The sequence below is a fragment of the Genypterus blacodes genome, unplaced genomic scaffold (genome assembly GCF_046128005.1).
Source record: "Genypterus blacodes isolate CSIRO-AG114 ecotype Tasmania unplaced genomic scaffold, CSIRO-AGI_Gbla_v1 ptg000005l_1, whole genome shotgun sequence".
NCBI lineage: Eukaryota > Metazoa > Chordata > Actinopteri > Ophidiiformes > Ophidiidae > Genypterus > Genypterus blacodes.
Window position 1 is genome coordinate 3,842,501 of NW_027466819.1, and position 17,162 is coordinate 3,859,662.

The 17,162-nt window shown below is 47.5% G+C and overlaps 1 protein-coding gene across 5 annotated transcripts in view; it reads left to right on the forward strand.

Annotated features, from left to right (window-relative positions):
• Positions 1-16,631, forward strand: part of zmynd11 (zinc finger, MYND-type containing 11) — a 21,595-nt gene extending 4,964 nt beyond the window's left edge. For 3 of the 5 annotated variants that reach the window (XM_076149281.1, XM_076149284.1, XM_076149282.1), the window contains 15 exons: positions 693-852; positions 1,379-1,402; positions 4,724-4,765; positions 5,943-6,164; positions 6,406-6,483; positions 8,149-8,241; positions 9,044-9,131; positions 9,243-9,298; positions 9,404-9,481; positions 10,006-10,124; positions 10,350-10,752; positions 11,407-11,481; positions 12,064-12,342; positions 12,781-12,966; positions 13,349-16,631. In XM_076149281.1, coding sequence (XP_076005396.1) covers positions 693-852; positions 1,379-1,402; positions 4,724-4,765; positions 5,943-6,164; positions 6,406-6,483; positions 8,149-8,241; positions 9,044-9,131; positions 9,243-9,298; positions 9,404-9,481; positions 10,006-10,124; positions 10,350-10,752; positions 11,407-11,481; positions 12,064-12,342; positions 12,781-12,966; positions 13,349-13,471 — 2,026 coding nt within the window. In that variant the 3' untranslated portion in view covers positions 13,472-16,631. The remainder of the gene's footprint in view (positions 1-692; positions 853-1,378; positions 1,403-4,723; positions 4,766-5,942; positions 6,165-6,405; positions 6,484-8,148; positions 8,242-9,043; positions 9,132-9,242; positions 9,299-9,403; positions 9,482-10,005; positions 10,125-10,349; positions 10,753-11,406; positions 11,482-12,063; positions 12,343-12,780; positions 12,967-13,348) is intronic. The other 2 variants (XM_076149283.1, XM_076149285.1) reach the window with 2 other exon arrangements.
• Positions 16,632-17,162: the final 531 nt, after the last annotated feature.

The window sequence follows — 17,162 nt, forward strand, 5'->3', positions numbered from 1 at the left end:
TTTGTTTCGATTTTTGTCACAATTTGGACAAATTAAATGAAAAGAAGAAGAAAAACCACCACATTAATCTGCGAGCCAAGGTTAGATTTCAAATCAAAAATCAGCTAAATAATAAGTCATCAGTTAAGATTGGAAATTATGAAAGCAATGTAATGTTTATAAATGTCAAATATGCAAATAATCTACAATTGAATTGATCTTAATGTTAGATTCCAACATCCGACTGCCAGATTGGAAATTCCTTGATGCATCTCTAGAATGATGTGTGTGTGGTTGAGGTAAAGTGGCGGGCACAGAGCCGTGTTTAGTGTAAGCCTGTCCTCAGTGCAGGCCTGCTCCCCGGGCCTGGCTGTCTGCCACAGGAGAGGATACGTGACCTTGTTCAGTCAGCAGGCAGCTGCACCACTCAACTGGGCCATTATGTCTGTGAAGTGCATGTCCTCCAAAAAGTGCAGATTGTTGGAACAAGGATTTGAGAAAATGATGGAACTCTACCTGCTTTAAATGATCGTCAACCACATGGTCTGTGTTTCCTGTGTCGCCTCGCTGTCGTTTATACAGCACAGGGGTGTCGCTGGGTGAAAACATGACTTCTTAGCATCCAGGCTATAGAATCCTACTTTCTCACAGGCCAGTGTCCACATAGCCACCGTTCTGCATTCCTCAATTACTTCTCACCTGCCCCTCCACAGGTACCTGACTCGTGTGTTTGGCATGCACCCTAAGGAGACGGCCAGACAGCTGAGCCTGGCTGTGAAGGACGGCCTGGTGGTGGAGACCCTGACCGTTGGCTGTAAGGGCTCCAAGGCCGGCATTGAGCAGGAGGGCTACTGGCTGCCCGGGGATGAGATGGTAAGTCCTGTGAGCGCTCAGACTGATGGGACAGAGACAGAGACAGAGACAGGACCGTCTTTATACGTTTAGTTCTGTAAAGAGAAGAGTAAGAGCCGGGGGAATATAAAGAGAAGTTTGACATTAAGAGAAGAGGTGGTGTTTTTGTTCTTGGGGAAAGACTTGGACATAAATGTATGTGTATCAAAGGGGCTGTGACAGAATGAAGGAATGTTCATTAAAATGTCAGTCAGTCAGTCAGTCAGTCAGTCAGTCAGTCAACCTTCTGCCTGTGTTCTGCCTGTTTAAGTCAAATCTGTTATTCTGTGTTTGTCTTTTAATTGTTATTTGAAATTTGTCAATTTCCAGTGAAGTTGACACTGAAACGTTTACATAACAAACCAATAAAAGAAGAGTTAGTTGAAAGATAAAAAGGTTGTGTATGTCTGCTAAAGGCTGCTGGCTTCACACTGAGGTCCGGCCGTGCTCCGGTGCTTTTAGCAGCAGGAGTTTTAAACACTTCTCTCTGAATCACTTGCAATCACAGGAGCCGAAAGCCGAGGGAAGCAAGGTAAGGCTTTCATCCTTACTTTCCAAAAATCCTTTGTCTTCCCCCCCCCCAACTAACATCGTTCTGTGAGAAATCAGTTCTGCCACGTGCGGTGCAGTCTGGATTTGAGTGAATCTTCTTACGCAGGCACAAGAACAGCACATGCTCTGGTTAGTGCAGCGCTGTGTGGAGTGGAGTGGGCGGGGCTTCCTGTGCCAGGTGTGCTCCATTCAGTCCTCTTGCTCCTGATTCAACCGCCACTTAACTGCACTTTGAATCAAAGCAGAGAGAGATCAGACAGGGCCAAAGGGGGGGAGGCGTTGATCACTCCACATGCAGGCCTACAGCTCAGAACTCAAAGCCCTGCCGCCACAAACGACTTGCTGACATTTAGCTTTGCTGTAAAAAGCTTCACCAAAATCCGGCGCTGCGCCGTGTCGACGTGGCCCAATTTCTCGCGGAAGTGATCGATGATTCTGATGACGGATGTGCTCGCTACTTATCTACAGATGTGCCGCCGCTGCTCAAAGGACACAACCAAAACAGTGACCTGTGTTTGAGATCACATGACGCAGCTGTAATCTCTTTCCATTAATTGGTCATTTTCATTTATCAGTCAAATTTGAGCTTGAAAGATAATCATGGTTTGCCTGATTGACCCAATGTGTCCGGAGCACAGCTGCAGGTTTGTAGCCTGTAGCATCATGAGTGTGTAGTGTTTTGGTAGCTGTAGTTGTGTTACTAACTTCTGTCTGGCATGCTTCTTTTTGTGTTTGACTCTAAATGATGAAGCCTGGAGGTGGGATGAGGGATGAGACTGTGCTTTGTGTTGTTGTGCTCTTTGAGTCTTCCTCCATGTCTGAGTGGAGTTAGAGAAAGGATAGAGGAAGCTTCAGTGTTTAGGCGCCTGGGATGACAGCAGCCGGCCTCTCCTGCATCCTTGCGTTGTGTCGACCGTACTTACGCTTCACACAGACACCGGCGCACACGGGTCACATGATTTAAAAGAGTTCAAATGCACTTCAGAATGGACGTGAACCAGGTTGGCTTGTCTTTAACCTATCCTGCCTTTAACAAAGTCATTAAGTGAAGGAAAAGAGGTGAAATTCTTCAAGTAGTAGAAGCGCACACGTGTGATGCATGGTAGTAAACACTGTAAATGTGCTGCCGCGCTTCACCGAAGCAACGCTTGGCCGCACTTGAACAGAGCGCCGGAGTAAACGGGAAGAATTCCCCTGCTTAATTTAATGAACTAAGCATCATTTTGTCAGGGCGCACTGAACTGAACTGTGCAAACACTGGATTTAGTTGTTTCCAGTTGCTTAGATCAAACTGACCTGGTTTGAAAACGCCAGCAGGAAACACGTGGTTGTAAACATCACATACATTCAGCCGTAGTCCATTTAAGTGTACGGTATAAAAGTGCCTCTTCTTTTGACATTTGATGTTTTAGAGCCCAAAGCAGTCAAAAGGAGATCTGCGGATGTTAGGGTTACATAAAAGGAAAAGAAGGAGGCTCGGCCCTCTCTGCTGGCTGCTGAAAGTCTTCTCTCTTAAACCTTTATATGTTACTGAAAATGGAAAAAAAGTCCATTTTAAAAAAGCATTTATCCAAGGAATAACTTGTATTAGTGCTTAAGTGTTTCACCGCGCCTGCTGGCACCGGTGAACAAAGTTTGGTCCCGAGACTTTCAGCACTGGGCTCCATTTGAAGAGGACTCGGGTCACAAAAGAACTTGGGCCTGTGCCTTAGTGTTTAGTCGGCCATTAGACAGTCTGTTAGCCAGGCTGCTCGGCCTGGCTGTGCTCCTTAACGTGTCCCAGCTTGACACTGACAGTTCAGAGCTGTTAACCAGCGCCGGAAAGCAGTGGGAGGGCGGCTTAAGACAGCCGACCCTCTGGCTCCGACGCTTCCTCTTCCTCCTCCTCCTCCTCCATCACCATTCATTCTGCCTTTGGCGGCAGCTTTTACTCAGGCCTCAGTTCTCCCTCCAAAAAGCACCCAGCGCTTTCTTAGGTGTTAAGGGAACTCTGCTAGTTTGACCCACAAGCAGATTTCTCAGTAGAATTGAGGGTTTAAATCTTTGTGAGCCTTCTTTGATCCCTCTATATGTAATGTTTTAATATTTAGCTTCAACTTAAATGGTGTGTGTCCGGCCATTAATTGATGATCCAGCCTCTCAGCAGAACACAAGGAAGTGTGTTAGTTGGTGTGTAAAGAGTCTGGTACACTTTATTAAGTAAAGGCTGAGGTTGTAACTTTAAATTAACTTTATAATGAATCATTATTATAATTATAGCTTTACATATGGGTGAATCTGACTGAAAGGTCATTCCTGGGTCATGTTTGCATGTGCAGCACTAAACCTGTAGTATTCTGTTTACTTCAGCCTCAACCACACTAACTGCATGTTTGTATGTGTGTGTCTCTCTTTGTCACGATGTGATGTACAACTCTACCTCACGCTGCTGTTTCCTGTTTGCTTACTCATCATGCCCTGAACTTAACCACATCAGTGTGATTAGCGTGGTGTTGGAGGAAACTTCAAGCCTACGTGGTTCTGCAGGGGCTTCTTGTTGTGAAGAAGCCACAACCTGCTTCCCCCCCTGGATGTCAGAGCAGCCTCGGCTCCTTTCTGTCCTTCCCACTGGTTGTTGTAGTGTCGTGCGACCGAGGCGCGCACGTCTGGGTCGTTTTAAATTTGCACGTCTCCATGGAAACAAGGCAGCTTCGGTTTAAAAGGAAAGCGCACAAAGAGGGTTAGGGTTCTGTATTGTTCTGGTCGGGGTGATGAAACACGAGGTCGGTTCCTCTCGGCTCACAGGAATCTATAAGTTGAAGATCAAGCAACCTTCTGACCACAGTTCAAATAGAAGATCCATGCAGTTGTGAGATCTTCAGACAAGATAGTAAAGCTGATTACACTTAAGCTGATCAGAAAACAAACGCGGGGTCTCAGTCAGACTAAGCCCGTTGACAAAGTCAACACACCGAGTGCAAGTGTGATGATTAGTGACTGTTCTTGTCTTCTATTAATGTCTTTCCTGTTGCTAACCGCATGATGTATGGGACAAGATAAAGAAAAGAGCTTCCTTTCTATTTCACCGGCATGTGTGTGTACGAAGCTGCAGTCGGTCTCAGTCACGACTCTTTAGCGTTTCTCCTGAGTCGGCCCAGACTGTGTGTGGGAAGGAGTTGGACCCTTGACAGCTTGAGGAGAAGTTGGATTTCTGGTGTTCACACTGCCTGTCGCTGTGCCCTTCACCAAAAGCCGTAATGAGAAACAGTCAAAGGAAACGCTAATGCACCCTGTGTGTGTGTTTTTCTTTTTCTTTACTAAGCTAACAGTGAACAGCTTGTCAGAGTGGCCCCTCCCTCTTCCAGTGAGTACCTTTCATCCATTAAATAAACCCAACATGTTATATTAACTCTGAATTCCGGTGCTTATGTCACTGATTAACGCGAACAAAAGCCAAGGCAATAATTAGCTTTAGAGGTTACAAAGTCTTTTTCACTGAATTCACACAAAGCACGTTTGGTTTCAGTTCCTTTGCCCACACCAGAAACCTTCAAAGCCGAGGGAGGGGGGGGGGGAACAAAGAAGAAATGCAAAACTGCTCATTTGTTTAGGTGAGATGAACCTCCCCCGCTCCGCTCGCCATCACTTCACTGAGCCTTTACATAATTGGCCAAGGACTTGGTGGAGTTTTGGATAACCATGAGCACAAAGGCAGCAGGACTGCGTGTTTCCATCTCTGCAACACGCCACTATTATTCTTATTTTTAAATGAGATCGACCCCCACGATCCGCCGCAGCATCGCTCCTCTGCTGTCGGCGCCCGGCAGCCTCGCGCGGGAGGAAATGGGAGCTCGTCACAGAACAGCAGAGCGGCTTCTCCCTCATCCAGATGTGCCGCCGTTTGACCCAGTGACCTTTTGGCACATCTCTTTGCTGTCTGCAGGACGACTTCCCTACACCAGGCTTTAAAGACAAACTCTCTACCACGTTCAGCCTTTGTCCCTTTGGTTGAACACATTTAGGATTCAGTCAAGTTCAGAACTCTTCTTTTAAATCTTTCTGTGAACGCTGAGAGTTGCGTAACGTTTCCATTCCGTGTGCTTTGTGTGGACTCGGTGAAACATTTAGACACACACATGTAGGATGTGAGTGTGTGTGATCCAGCAGGGAAACACACATGTACAAGGATACTGATCATGTTACTCACCTGGAGTTTACCTTTGAAACAGTGTGTTCTCATTTCACATCAGTAGATGAGGTCTTCCTCTACTGGGGAACTATAATTTAACCTGTTAGCTCCTATGGTGATTCATAAACATCAACATTCATTCATAAAACTTGAATCTGAGCCCGTGTAACTCCATCTTATTAAAGAACTAAAGCCTGACAAAGCGTCCAGGCATGGAGCTCATTTACCAACATGGAGTGTGTAGGTTCATGATCAAACTCTGTGTCCCTGTCTGCCTAACACCAAAGGACAGTTACCATGAATACAAACTACAACAACACGGGGGGCGGGGTTATGTCTCTGTCAACATTAGAGTGAACTGGTGGAGGAAGTCGTCTCCCCAACCTGTGTGCTTGGCTGTCTGCCCCTACAGGAGTGGGAGGCGGAGAGCCACGACTGGTACTGCTTCGAGTGTCACCTACCGGGCGACGTCCTGGCGTGCGACAACTGCTTCCGGGTCTACCACCTCAAATGCCTTTCAGACGAGTGCAAACCCAGAGACAGCGGCTCCCACTGGCAGTGCGTCATCTGCAGGGTAGGTGACCGTGGGGGGGAGGAGGAGGGGAAGGAGGGGAGGAGGAACACTGATGCACAACCCTAAATGACAGTGACAACACGGTGACTTTGCTCGTCTGGCAGCACTGTCCCTTTTTAAAGCCACTGGTCCGTTCAAAGCTGGAAATGTCTTCCTCCGTCATTCTTCATCTTCAGTCTAACGTCTCTTTTTGTGTCTCTCGTCTCCTCCTCCTCCTCGTCGTCCCTCCTTTGACCTGCAGGGCAGTAAAAAGAAGAACCTGAACAAACAGGAGATGAGTAAATACCTGCGCTTCATCGTCCAGCGTATGAAGGAGAGGGTGAGAGAAACACACACACACACGCACGCATGAGCTAACGTTGATATGTAGTACGTAGCGTTTCCATCATCATCATCATCATCCCTATGTGGCACGTCTGAATAAGAGTTTTTCCTTTTGGTATCTTGAGCTCATGGACCCTCTAATGAGAATGCAGCGATCCGTTCTTCATCCCCAATGCTGCGATGATGAGCCAGACAGCTCTTCATCTTAGAGCCCCCGTCCTCCTCAGATGTCCTTGGGAGAGTTTTCAAACTGACCTCTCTCTCTGTAGCTAATGACCAAACGCCCCTGTTCCTGTTTGTAAACAAAGCTTTGTATTGTTTGTCTGCGTTGGAGGAGAGGAGGAGGAGAGGAGGAGGAGGAGGAGAGGAGCGGTGGCGTCAGTCGAGCCTGGAGCGGTTGTTGTTCCTCCACCTGTACTGGATGAGTGGTGTCGGTGTGTCGTCACTGAAGCATACAGTACGCAACAGATACACAACCAGGATGTTACACTGAATCCTGCCAGTGTGTGTGTGTGTGTGTGTGTGTGCCAGTGTTTATGCTCTCAGCTGTAAAGCAGATATACGATGATTCACAGTCTCTACGGAGACAAACATCTAATCAACACTGTGTTTTTCATCTTTGAAATCTCTTCAATTGGCTCATTTCAGCCCTAGATTGTCGACTTCTCAGGCAAATGGATGTGAAGCTCACTGAGGACTGCGTTCATGTTCATTCATACTTACTTACTTACTTACATTACTACTTCCTGCTGCAAGAAGTCAATGTTATTGTATTAGAAACTTGATTTAAAGTGTTTCTCTGGCTGCAGTATTGTGGGGAGCAGCGGTAGAGAGGTTATAAACCAGATGTGATGGACGCCACAGTAGAAGCTAAACCTGGGTTACAATCACCGGAGAATGACTTGAAGGCTGGCGGCCTCAGATCCCTGACAGTGAGGGACTTAGCGTCAGGAAGGAGACGAGCCGGCCGACACGACTGTTAACACCGCCGTGCTTTGGGCAGTGGCGTGTTTTGAAGTGAGGAAGTGATAGTTTGGTAGAATAAAAGTTCCATCTGGAGCCGTCTGCTTCTGAACGTTTCCCTCACAGAGCGTTAAAGGAAGCCGGTCTGTCTGTCTGCGGCCTGTCTGTGGGCTCAACCCACTCCTCTGGCTTTCTACATTGTTCTAAATCAGTCGTCGCGTCTCCTACCCCCTCCTCCAATTAAGAAAACAAAAAAAACCGAGAGGCGGCCTCCTCCTCTCCTCTGCCTCTTCATCCGTTACGTCTCCATCTGCTTTTTCTCTTTTCTCTCGGTGGTTCTCCTGTCTCTCTGTCACCCCTGCTCCATAAAAGAGAAGCTCGCCGTCATTACTGCCACTTTTATTTTCCCCTCCTCTACTCCCCTTCTGCCGTCATCACTCCTTCTCCCTCCCTCCCTCCTTCCCTCCCTCCTTCTTCCCCTCCTGCTCTATAAACCCGGAGTTACATCTCACGGGTTTCCCTCGACGACGCCCCGTCTTTTCAGCTGGCTTTGTGGCCTCCATTACTCGCCTGGCCTTTCCTCCGCCGCCCTCCCACTCTGTAAGCGCCTATTAAAACATAACCCCGTCCCCCTCTCTCTCTCTCTCCCTCTCTCTCTCTCCCCCTCTCTCTCTCTCTCTCTCTCTCCACCTCCCAGGCCGTGGACCTGAACAAGAAAGGCAAAGACACTAAGCATCCCATGTACAGACGGTTGATCCACACCGCGCTCGATGTCTCCAACATCCACGAGGTAACGGCTCCACGCTGACCACCTCCCGCTCTCCTCCGCCGTCTTAACGTTTGTCCTCTTTCTGCTCTGTCTGGCTGGAGCGATGACGCGGTGACACACGGCAGGATGTCTGTCACTGTGCCGTCCCGCTCACTCACCGATCAATCGGGCTGTCGCTTGTCACTCGGATGTGCTGCAGCTAACGATGCTTAGGAATGCTCTCTCTCTCTCGCTCTCGCTCTCTCTCTCTCCCCCTCCCTCCCTCCCTCCAGTTACTTTGGTGTAGTGATAAAGTCCGTGTGTGTGTGAGGGAGGAGTCTGTGGTCAGTGGTGCGTCGCATCACATCCTCTGTCCTCTGCCAGACACACTGGATTACTGCCCAGCTCTAAATTTTGTGTGTGCATGCCTGTGTGTGTGCATGCCTGTGTGTGTGTGTGTGTGTGTGTGTGTGTGTGTGTGTGTGTGTGTGTGTGTGTGTGTGTGTGTGTGTGTGTGTGTGTGTGTGTGTGTGTGTGTGTGTGTGTGTGTGTGTGTGTGTGTGTGTGTGTGTGTGTGTGTGTGTCTCTCTCTCTCTGTGCCTCTGTGTGTGTGTGTTTGTGCGTGTGTGCTGTTGGCGGGGTTTTAGAGACAGAACACTGCCCTCTTGTGGACCTCTTGCATGTCAGTCATGACACACACACACACGCACACTTACACACGCACACAAACAAACAAACACACACAGGTCTGCCTTGCATGTGAATTGATCACTTTGTACTTATTTCTCTCTCTCTCTCTCTCTCTCTCTCTCTCTCTCTCTCTCTCCCTCTCCCCATCTCTCAGAATCTGGGTGAGGGCAAGTACAAGACCTTTGAAGAGTTCAGAGCAGACGCCCAGCTGATTGTTCACAACACCGCCATTTTGTACGGAGGTGAGTTAAGGTTGAAGGATGTGTTTAAACGTTCCTCTGCTTTTCTGCTCTCTCTCCCCTCTCCCTCACTCGCTCACACACACTCACTGGGCGTCTTTGTCTGTGTTGCAGTTCACAGCGACCAGGCAGAGATCGCACGGTTGATCTACAGCGACACGTGCCACGAGGTACGAATCCCTGCTGCCGATGAGTGAAGTTGTGTCTTTATTCTCCTGCACATCAAACTCATCCTCCGCTCTTCCCTCTCTCTCTCTCTCTCCCTTCCTCTCCAGTTGAACGAGTTGTTGTTGTGTAGGAACTGTTTCTACCTGTCGAACGCCCGGCCTGACAACTGGTTCTGTTTCCCCTGTGTGAGTACAAGCAGACTTCTTTGTTTCACTTTGAGACGCACACTCACTTAACTATGGCAAAACTGGTGGATTGATCGAAAAGTTGCGTTAAAAAATGATCCAGCCCCCGCAAATGTTTGTGTTTCTATTTTAAGATTAGACACACATGTTGTTGACAGGCTGTCTGCTCACTTGTGACGTCGTCTCCATGGATACCAGCTGGATACCAACTGCTTTCCTCAGGTTTAGACGCTGGTTAGACTTCCTTAGACCTGAAGTTCGTCTCCATTTTAAATTTCTCTAAGAACAAATAGAACTAAAATACAGATTGAGACGTAGCACTAGGGGGCAGCCAAACATGTCCAGATATGAGGACAACAGGTCTAAGTTCAGCACAGTGATGTATGAGGGGCAGGGATGGATAAAGGTCATGTCCACATATGAGGACGCCGGGTCGCAGGAGGACAAAATCAGCTGCAGGGATCACACAACTAAAGAAGGAAGTGCTGTCAGCTATTCTTCTCTTTCTGCTTGTTTTTCTCCAGAACCCCAGCCACGACCTGGTCTGGGCCAAGATGAAAGGTTTTGGTTACTGGCCAGCTAAAGTGCTCCAGAGGGAAGATAACCAGGTGGACGTGCGCTTCTTTGGACACCAGCACCAAAGGTACAGCTGCTGGATGAGGTCATAGTAGCTCAGTGGGGTCTGGGCTCTGGGGTCTACACGTGGCCCCGGGTCTACACGTGGCCCCCTGCAGGGTCACAAGGTCCTGAGAGCAGATATGAGAGCAGCTGTTACGTTAATGCGTCCTTCTTTAAACCTGGAATGGAAGGCGTTTGGATGATGGTGCAGGCTACAGATCTCAGTCTTTGTTTCCTGTCGTGTCTGCAGAGCATGGATCCCCTCAGACAACATCCAGGACATCAAGGTGAGCATCCAGCAGCTGCAGGTCAAACGCAGCAATGGCTGGAAGAAGGCGTGCGACGAGCTGGAGGTCTACCAGCGCTTTGTGAGGGAGGGGCGCGTATGGAAGGCCAAGGGTGAGGACAGCAGCCAGCAGCAGCATCAGCACCAACAACAACAGAACCCCAGCCAGCGACAGCAGCAGGAAGAAGAGGAGGAGGAGGAGGAGGAGGAGGAGGGGGGGGAGGAGGAAGGTGGTGGCGACGACGGCGACGGTGATGGCGATGGCGACAGCGGCGGCGGTGGCGGCAGCGGGCGAACCGAGCGGCTGGAGCGCACAGACGAAGCCGAGTCCAGCATCTCCTCCACCAGCAACGAGCAGGTCCGACATGTGAGTGCAAAGGTTTTTGATGTTACGTCTGCATTTCTGAGGACAAGATGCAAGAAATCAACTTCAGCGTCTTCCGAGTGCCTCCTGGCTGTGATGTTGATGAAGATCAAAGTCCTAGAGCTGAAACGCTTCACACCTTTACAGTGGAATCGGTAACGCCTGCCCAAACTTCCTGTGAGGTTTTTACTTTCTCAGTATCGGGCTTCCTAATACAAGCAACACACACACACACACACACACACACACACACGCATGTAAAATTTGTCAGATAAATGTCTGACAAAACATTTCATCATAAAGAAAACAGGCCTGCAGCAAAGGTAACTTTACTGCCCCCTGGTGGCCAAAGTGCTACATTGTAAGTGCAGCATGGTCTGCAATAAAAAGCATATTTGATGTAATATTCATCTTATTACATCACAATAATCAGTCAGTAGAGTAAGTGTGTAGCTTGTGAAGGCTGGAGTTTACTTTAGAACATTAGATTTAACAGGAAACTCATGTGTATAGATTTATTAAATGAAGTCTCGTCGGCTATTGTTTGTTTTTCCCGTCTAACATCATCACACTTTCTCTCACACACTCTGTTGCTAATGTTCTTTTATTGTTATCATTTGTTCTGTATGAATTTATAATGTTTGCTCCTTTTTCCAGCTCAAAGGAAGCCAGGAGCCCAAAGCTAAGAAGAGCCGTCGCAGTCAAATGGTGGAGCTCAAAGAAGAACCAAGTGTAAGTTGGGCTCTCAATCAGAACGCTCGGCCCTGACCCGACCTGACCCCCGACCCCCGACCTGACCCCTGACCTCAGAACGGTCGGACCTGGTAGACCTGAGGACAGACAGATCCGAGACCAAATGCAGTCGACCTGAACGGAGACGGAACAAATCAGAGAGTTTGCTTTTCTTTTCTTGTTCAGCAGCAAAACAATCATCCAACATAAATCCATAAATCCATAAAGCAGCAGGATTTATCAGATAATGTTTTCTAAATGAAGGGGAGCTGCCTGTTACTCTGCGTTGTGTTGAAACACACCAAACAAAGGCACTGCCAGATGCTTGCAAAATCCTGAGCTTTCTCTCAAAGTAACGCTGCAGTGTTTCATTTCTGCCAAACTGCAGAATGAAAGTATTTGATCTTGTTAAGTAATGCGCGTGTGTGTGTGTGTGTGTTCCTGCTGACTGCCAGATATTGTTCAACTTGTTCTCCTGCTGTTGTAGAGCAGCAGCGTGGCTCCCTCCCTCCCCTCCCTCCCTCTGGTCTCTGCTCACCTTTATGCCTCTGTAATCTGTCCTTGTTTCCCGCTGCGCCCCAGGACCCGGAGCCAGAGATGGAGGCTGTGAGCTCCAGCCAGGAGATCCCGGTGTCCTCCGCCCCCCAGCAGCCGGAGAAGCTGTCCGTGTCCACGCAGACCAAGAAGGCCGGCGGGGGCTCGCCGCGGACGCTGCACCGCGGCACGCAGACCAGCAGCGACGGCGCCTGCCAGAACATGTGCCACGAGAAATACACCAAGGTCTTCAACGACGTCAAGGAGATGATGAAGGCCGACAACAAGAGGGAGACGGAGAGGGTGGTCCGGGAGGCTCTGGAGAAGGTGTGTGTGTGTGTGTGTGTGTGTGTGTGTGTGTGTGTGTGTGTGTGTGTGTGTGTGTGTGTGTGTGTGTGTGTGTGTGTGTGTGTGTGTGTGTGTGTGTGTGTGTGTGTGTGTGTGTGTGTGTGTGTGTGTGTGTGTGTGTGTGTGTGTGTGTGTGTGTGTGTGAGTGATTGGTTGCGGGACAGCGTTATAATCATCGTGTGGGTGGGTGGGTGTTTGTGTGTGTAGGTGTTTGATTGGTTGCTGGACAGCGTTATAATCGTGTGTGTGTGTGTGGTTGCTGGACAGTGTTATAATCGTGTGTGTGTGTGTGTGGTTGCTGGACAGCGTTATAGTCGTGTGTGTGTGTGTGATTGGTTGCTGGACAGTGTTATAATCGTGTGTGTGTGTGTGTGTGGTTGCTGGACAGCGTTATAATCCTGGTCTCTGTCCTTGCAGCTTCGTGCGGAGATGGAGGAGGAGAAGCGCCAGGCGGTGAGCAAGGCGGTGGCGGGGGCTCAGGCTGAGATGGAGAGGAAGTGCAAGCAGGTGAAGGAGAAGTGTAAAGAGGAGCTGGTGGAGGAGGTGAAGAAGCTGGTGGCCCAACACAAGCAGCTCATCTCCCAGACCAAGAAGAAGCAGTGGGTAAGTTCAGCATCAACGCCTCCACAGGAAACTCCACGGTTTGAATTATATGGCGGGGATTTTATAAGATTTTCCGGGAAATTAGGTCCAAATGAGTTCACCGGCATTGTTTTCTTTTGTATATTGGAGCATTTCTGTCTCTGTGCTCTTCATAGCAGAGACTCAATCTGTAGAGTGGAGCTGGGGAGAACCTCAGACCTCAAAGCTTCTAGAAGTTTCCACGTGAACACGAGCAGAGCGTCTTTGTAGCGCTCTTCTGTTTGGGACTCCGTTAGCAGGCTTGACTGAGGAATGACCTAATTTCCTGCGAAAACATGCTCACTAAATGAAAGTGTGTGTGTGGTCTCCTGAGGTGTTGTTGTGTGTGTTGTGCTGTCTGCAGTGTTATAACTGTGAGGAGGAGGCCATGTACCACTGCTGCTGGAACACTTCCTACTGCTCCATCAAGTGCCAGCAGGAGCACTGGCACGCCGACCACAAACGAACCTGCCGCAGGAAGAGATGAACAAGCCCCGCCCCCCTCTAAAAACCCTACACGCCACGCCATTGGCTCACGCCCTCTTCCTTCTCCTGTCCCACACACACGCACACACACACACGCACACACACGCACGCACACACACCGCACACACACGCACACACACGCACACACACGCACACACACGCACACACACATGCGCACACACACGTCCCCTCTGCGTTTTTATTTTTCTCGTTGTTGTTGTTTTTTTGTTTTTTTTGGTCTTTCTTTTGCGTGCAAAGAGCAACCGCTCCTCTTTTTGCCCCCACGTCTTTATTTAATGTGCTCCTGTGTTTCTGTACGTGGTCCCTCTGGTTGCTCTGCTGCATGGCGCCGGGGCTCGCTCGCCCTGGCCGCTCTGGGCGCTCGCTCGCCCTGGCCGCTCTGGGCGCTCGCTCGCTCTGGGCGCTCCGTGTTTCCCTCCCTGGCGTGCCGACGTGGGAGTCGTGTTTTATTTAAGTGTGTGGGCGCAGATGAGCATTAACTCCACTCAGACATTTTTATTACCTGAATTTTTTAAAAATCACTTTTCTTACTGTAAATGCAACAAAACACGCTGTGGGTTTGAAAAGAGAGAATAATAATAATAATGATAATAATGAACACGTCGCTGTGTGACTACCAAACAACTTTCATAAGGAAAATCTGTTATTGTAAGAAAACCAGAAAAAAAAACTGCTCAACTCCACAACTCTCTGACACGAGTATTATTATTATTATTCTATGATTGTGATTCTTCTATTATCACTGTTGGTTTCACATGTTGGTGTGGCGGTGATGGCACCTTGTTATGGTTTCTACCTAAGTGTGGCCTCTTCTGGATCATTGGACACAGGGTCAAGAGGTCAGGCTCTACAAAGAAGAGCTGACTCAAATCTTATCGTTTTTTTATTAGAAGTTCTTATGCACATCACTTTTGAATATGGACACAAAATTTTATGAATCACGTGTTTTTGCGAAATTGAAAGTTTTAAATTGGCTCTAAATGAGGGGGGGGAGGGGTTAAAGTAAAGTGAGCCGCTCTGAGAGGAGACGCTCTGTGATGCCACGCCTTCTCTTCACCGCTCCACACTGCTTGTAATATTGCCAAACAATCCTCCTCTTCCTCCTAATCTTCCTTTTCCTCCTAATCTTCCTCTTCCTCCTCCTCCTCGCTCATTCTTTCTCAGTGAGACTGTGTCACTGCTTCACGCTGTGGTTGCTGCTCGGTGCCCGTGTTCCTTCTCCCAGTGACGCTTCGTGCATGTGGATGGTTCTGCGGTTTGTCCTTTTTGATAAATTACAGTAAAAAAAAAAAAAAAAAAAAAAAAACAATTGAGAAACTGTGACAGGTTTCTTGATAGGAAAATGACGACGGATGGACAAACATCAAACGTATGCAAATGTGATGGAATCTGTTTTATACTTTCTTCTTCTTCTTCTTCTTCTTCTTCTTCTTTTTCTCGGTGCGACGCTTCACAAAGGAGCAGAAGAAGTCGTTTGCTCATTCAATCATTTTATTGATTTTAATCCGTCGCTCCGTCAGAAGCTCGCGGTGCGTTCAAGTGTCTGGTGTGGAACCGCGTGAGGCTGCGTTCAGAGTGACAGAGTTATTGACCTTTACCACCGGCCCCGTGTTGACCTTTAGCATAAACTGTGCGTAGACGCAGACGCCGCCTGAGGTAAACACGTTGTTGTATAGTTTCACTTCTGTCCTCAGTTTGTTCTTTTATCGGTTTGATCTTAACGGCGTCTATATCTGATTATCTCTGGATCTGGTGTGATTCTTTTCTTCCTTTTTTCTTCTTTTTTCTCACATTTCTCTGGCTTTAACATTACAAAAGCCCTTTATTTTTCATGTCTTTGCACTACATGTAAATAAAATGTCTGGCATTTTGTCTATATCTCATATATACGTTGTAAATGTATGGATTTCACAGATATTAATTTCAACTGTTTGGATGATTGTTAGTTCAACTTTTGTACAATGTACAACCGTGAATCATATCAGCTCCGCCTCATTGTTACAAACACAAACTTTGTTACTACAGTGTGTCACTGTGATCATTACAAATGTTTAAAGTGCTAAACCTTAATGAACTAATTACTGTTAATCAGTGCTCACATGTTCAAAACAAACCCCTCCAAATCGATTCATTATGTTTGCAACAATAAAAACTAAATTAAAAGAAATCAAACCATAATTATTTCCCCTGTCTTTAAATGGTATTTGAATTTTTTAATTTGATTTTATTGGATTTTACAGCGACGCACACAAACGAGCTCAGACGGATTCGGCGCAGAGCAGGTGTGTTCGTGTGTGTGTGTGCGCGTGTGTGCGTTTGATCACTCAGATCAATCAATCACACAGCTGCAGTTTTAATGATGATTGAATTATTTTGAGTTTGATTGACATTTGCACCATTTCACTGCTAACATAATGGATCAATACAGGGTGTGGAGAAAAAAAAGTCAAGTTCTTAATTGATTTTGATTGAGCACTGAAAGAGTGAGTAATTGTTCCGGTGGCGCACTGAAGACACACTCTTGCATTTAATGCGCGCGTGTGTATGTGTGTGTGTGTGTGTGTGTTGTCCTGTCACACTCACACACAGCTTTTGCTTTTGCTTCAAGCGTCCATTTTCTACGGTACACAAACCTTCATTTTTTGCTTTTCGCCCCGCCCCCGTTTTTTGTCACATTGGTCCATCCCAGTTGTCACGTGTGAGACGCGTGACATCATTCCACTGTGTGTCTCTGCTGTCCCCTGCGTGAGTGACGGAAACACGGCCGCACTCCACCGCCGTGCGTTGGTGACCTTCCTCACCTCTCTGCTCATTTCACGTCACAGCTGATTTGCGAGGAAAGGAGGAAGTCAAATGTGGCCTGGGTCAGTAAATGGATGAGTTTGTCCTCCGTTTAAGACTTTTTCCATGTCCAGTGTAACTCCCTGTGTGTTGTAAGTACAGGACTTTATTGTACTTGTCACTGGAGTGGAGCCTAAACTTTGTCCTCGCCGTCCTCTCTTCTGTCCATATGTAAACTATTAATCGTGGCTTAACATTTTCTATGCTCCCCACAGGTTTTTGTTTGATGCTTTAGCTAGCAATATGTATATAAATATATTCTATGTGCTAACATGGAGGAAATAAATGTATCAACCATTCGCTGAGTTGCCACCTTATTTAAGGGCCGTTTGTTTGGATTAGATGTGTGATACGTTTGACTATAAAAGCTAAAAATAGCTGCAGGTTGCTTTGCTGATTTGTCTTTAGTATTTAATAAAAAAAGACAAAGTAACTCGAAACCAAAATAAGATGTTTGACAAATTGATTGTATATTGTTGCGTGGAAACACAATCTCGTGTGTGTGTGTGTGTGTGTGTGTGTGTGTGTGTGTGTGTCAAGCTTAATGATCATTAACATGTTTGCCTTACAGACATCATCAACATACATTAGCGTGTGTCAGCTGAAATGTAAGTCTCAGCCACAAGATGGCAGCACAAACAGCAAACTCGTCCTTTCACTACATTGTTATCACTGCACACACACACACCGTTCTTTCCTCCTTACTTACCACACCATCGTTTTGCATTCTTGATCTGTTTCTAATTAAGTTGTACAGCTGCTGAAGTGGAGCTGAAAGCACAGGACGGAGGAGTGTGAGGATGATGATGATGATGAAGGAGAGGAAGAAG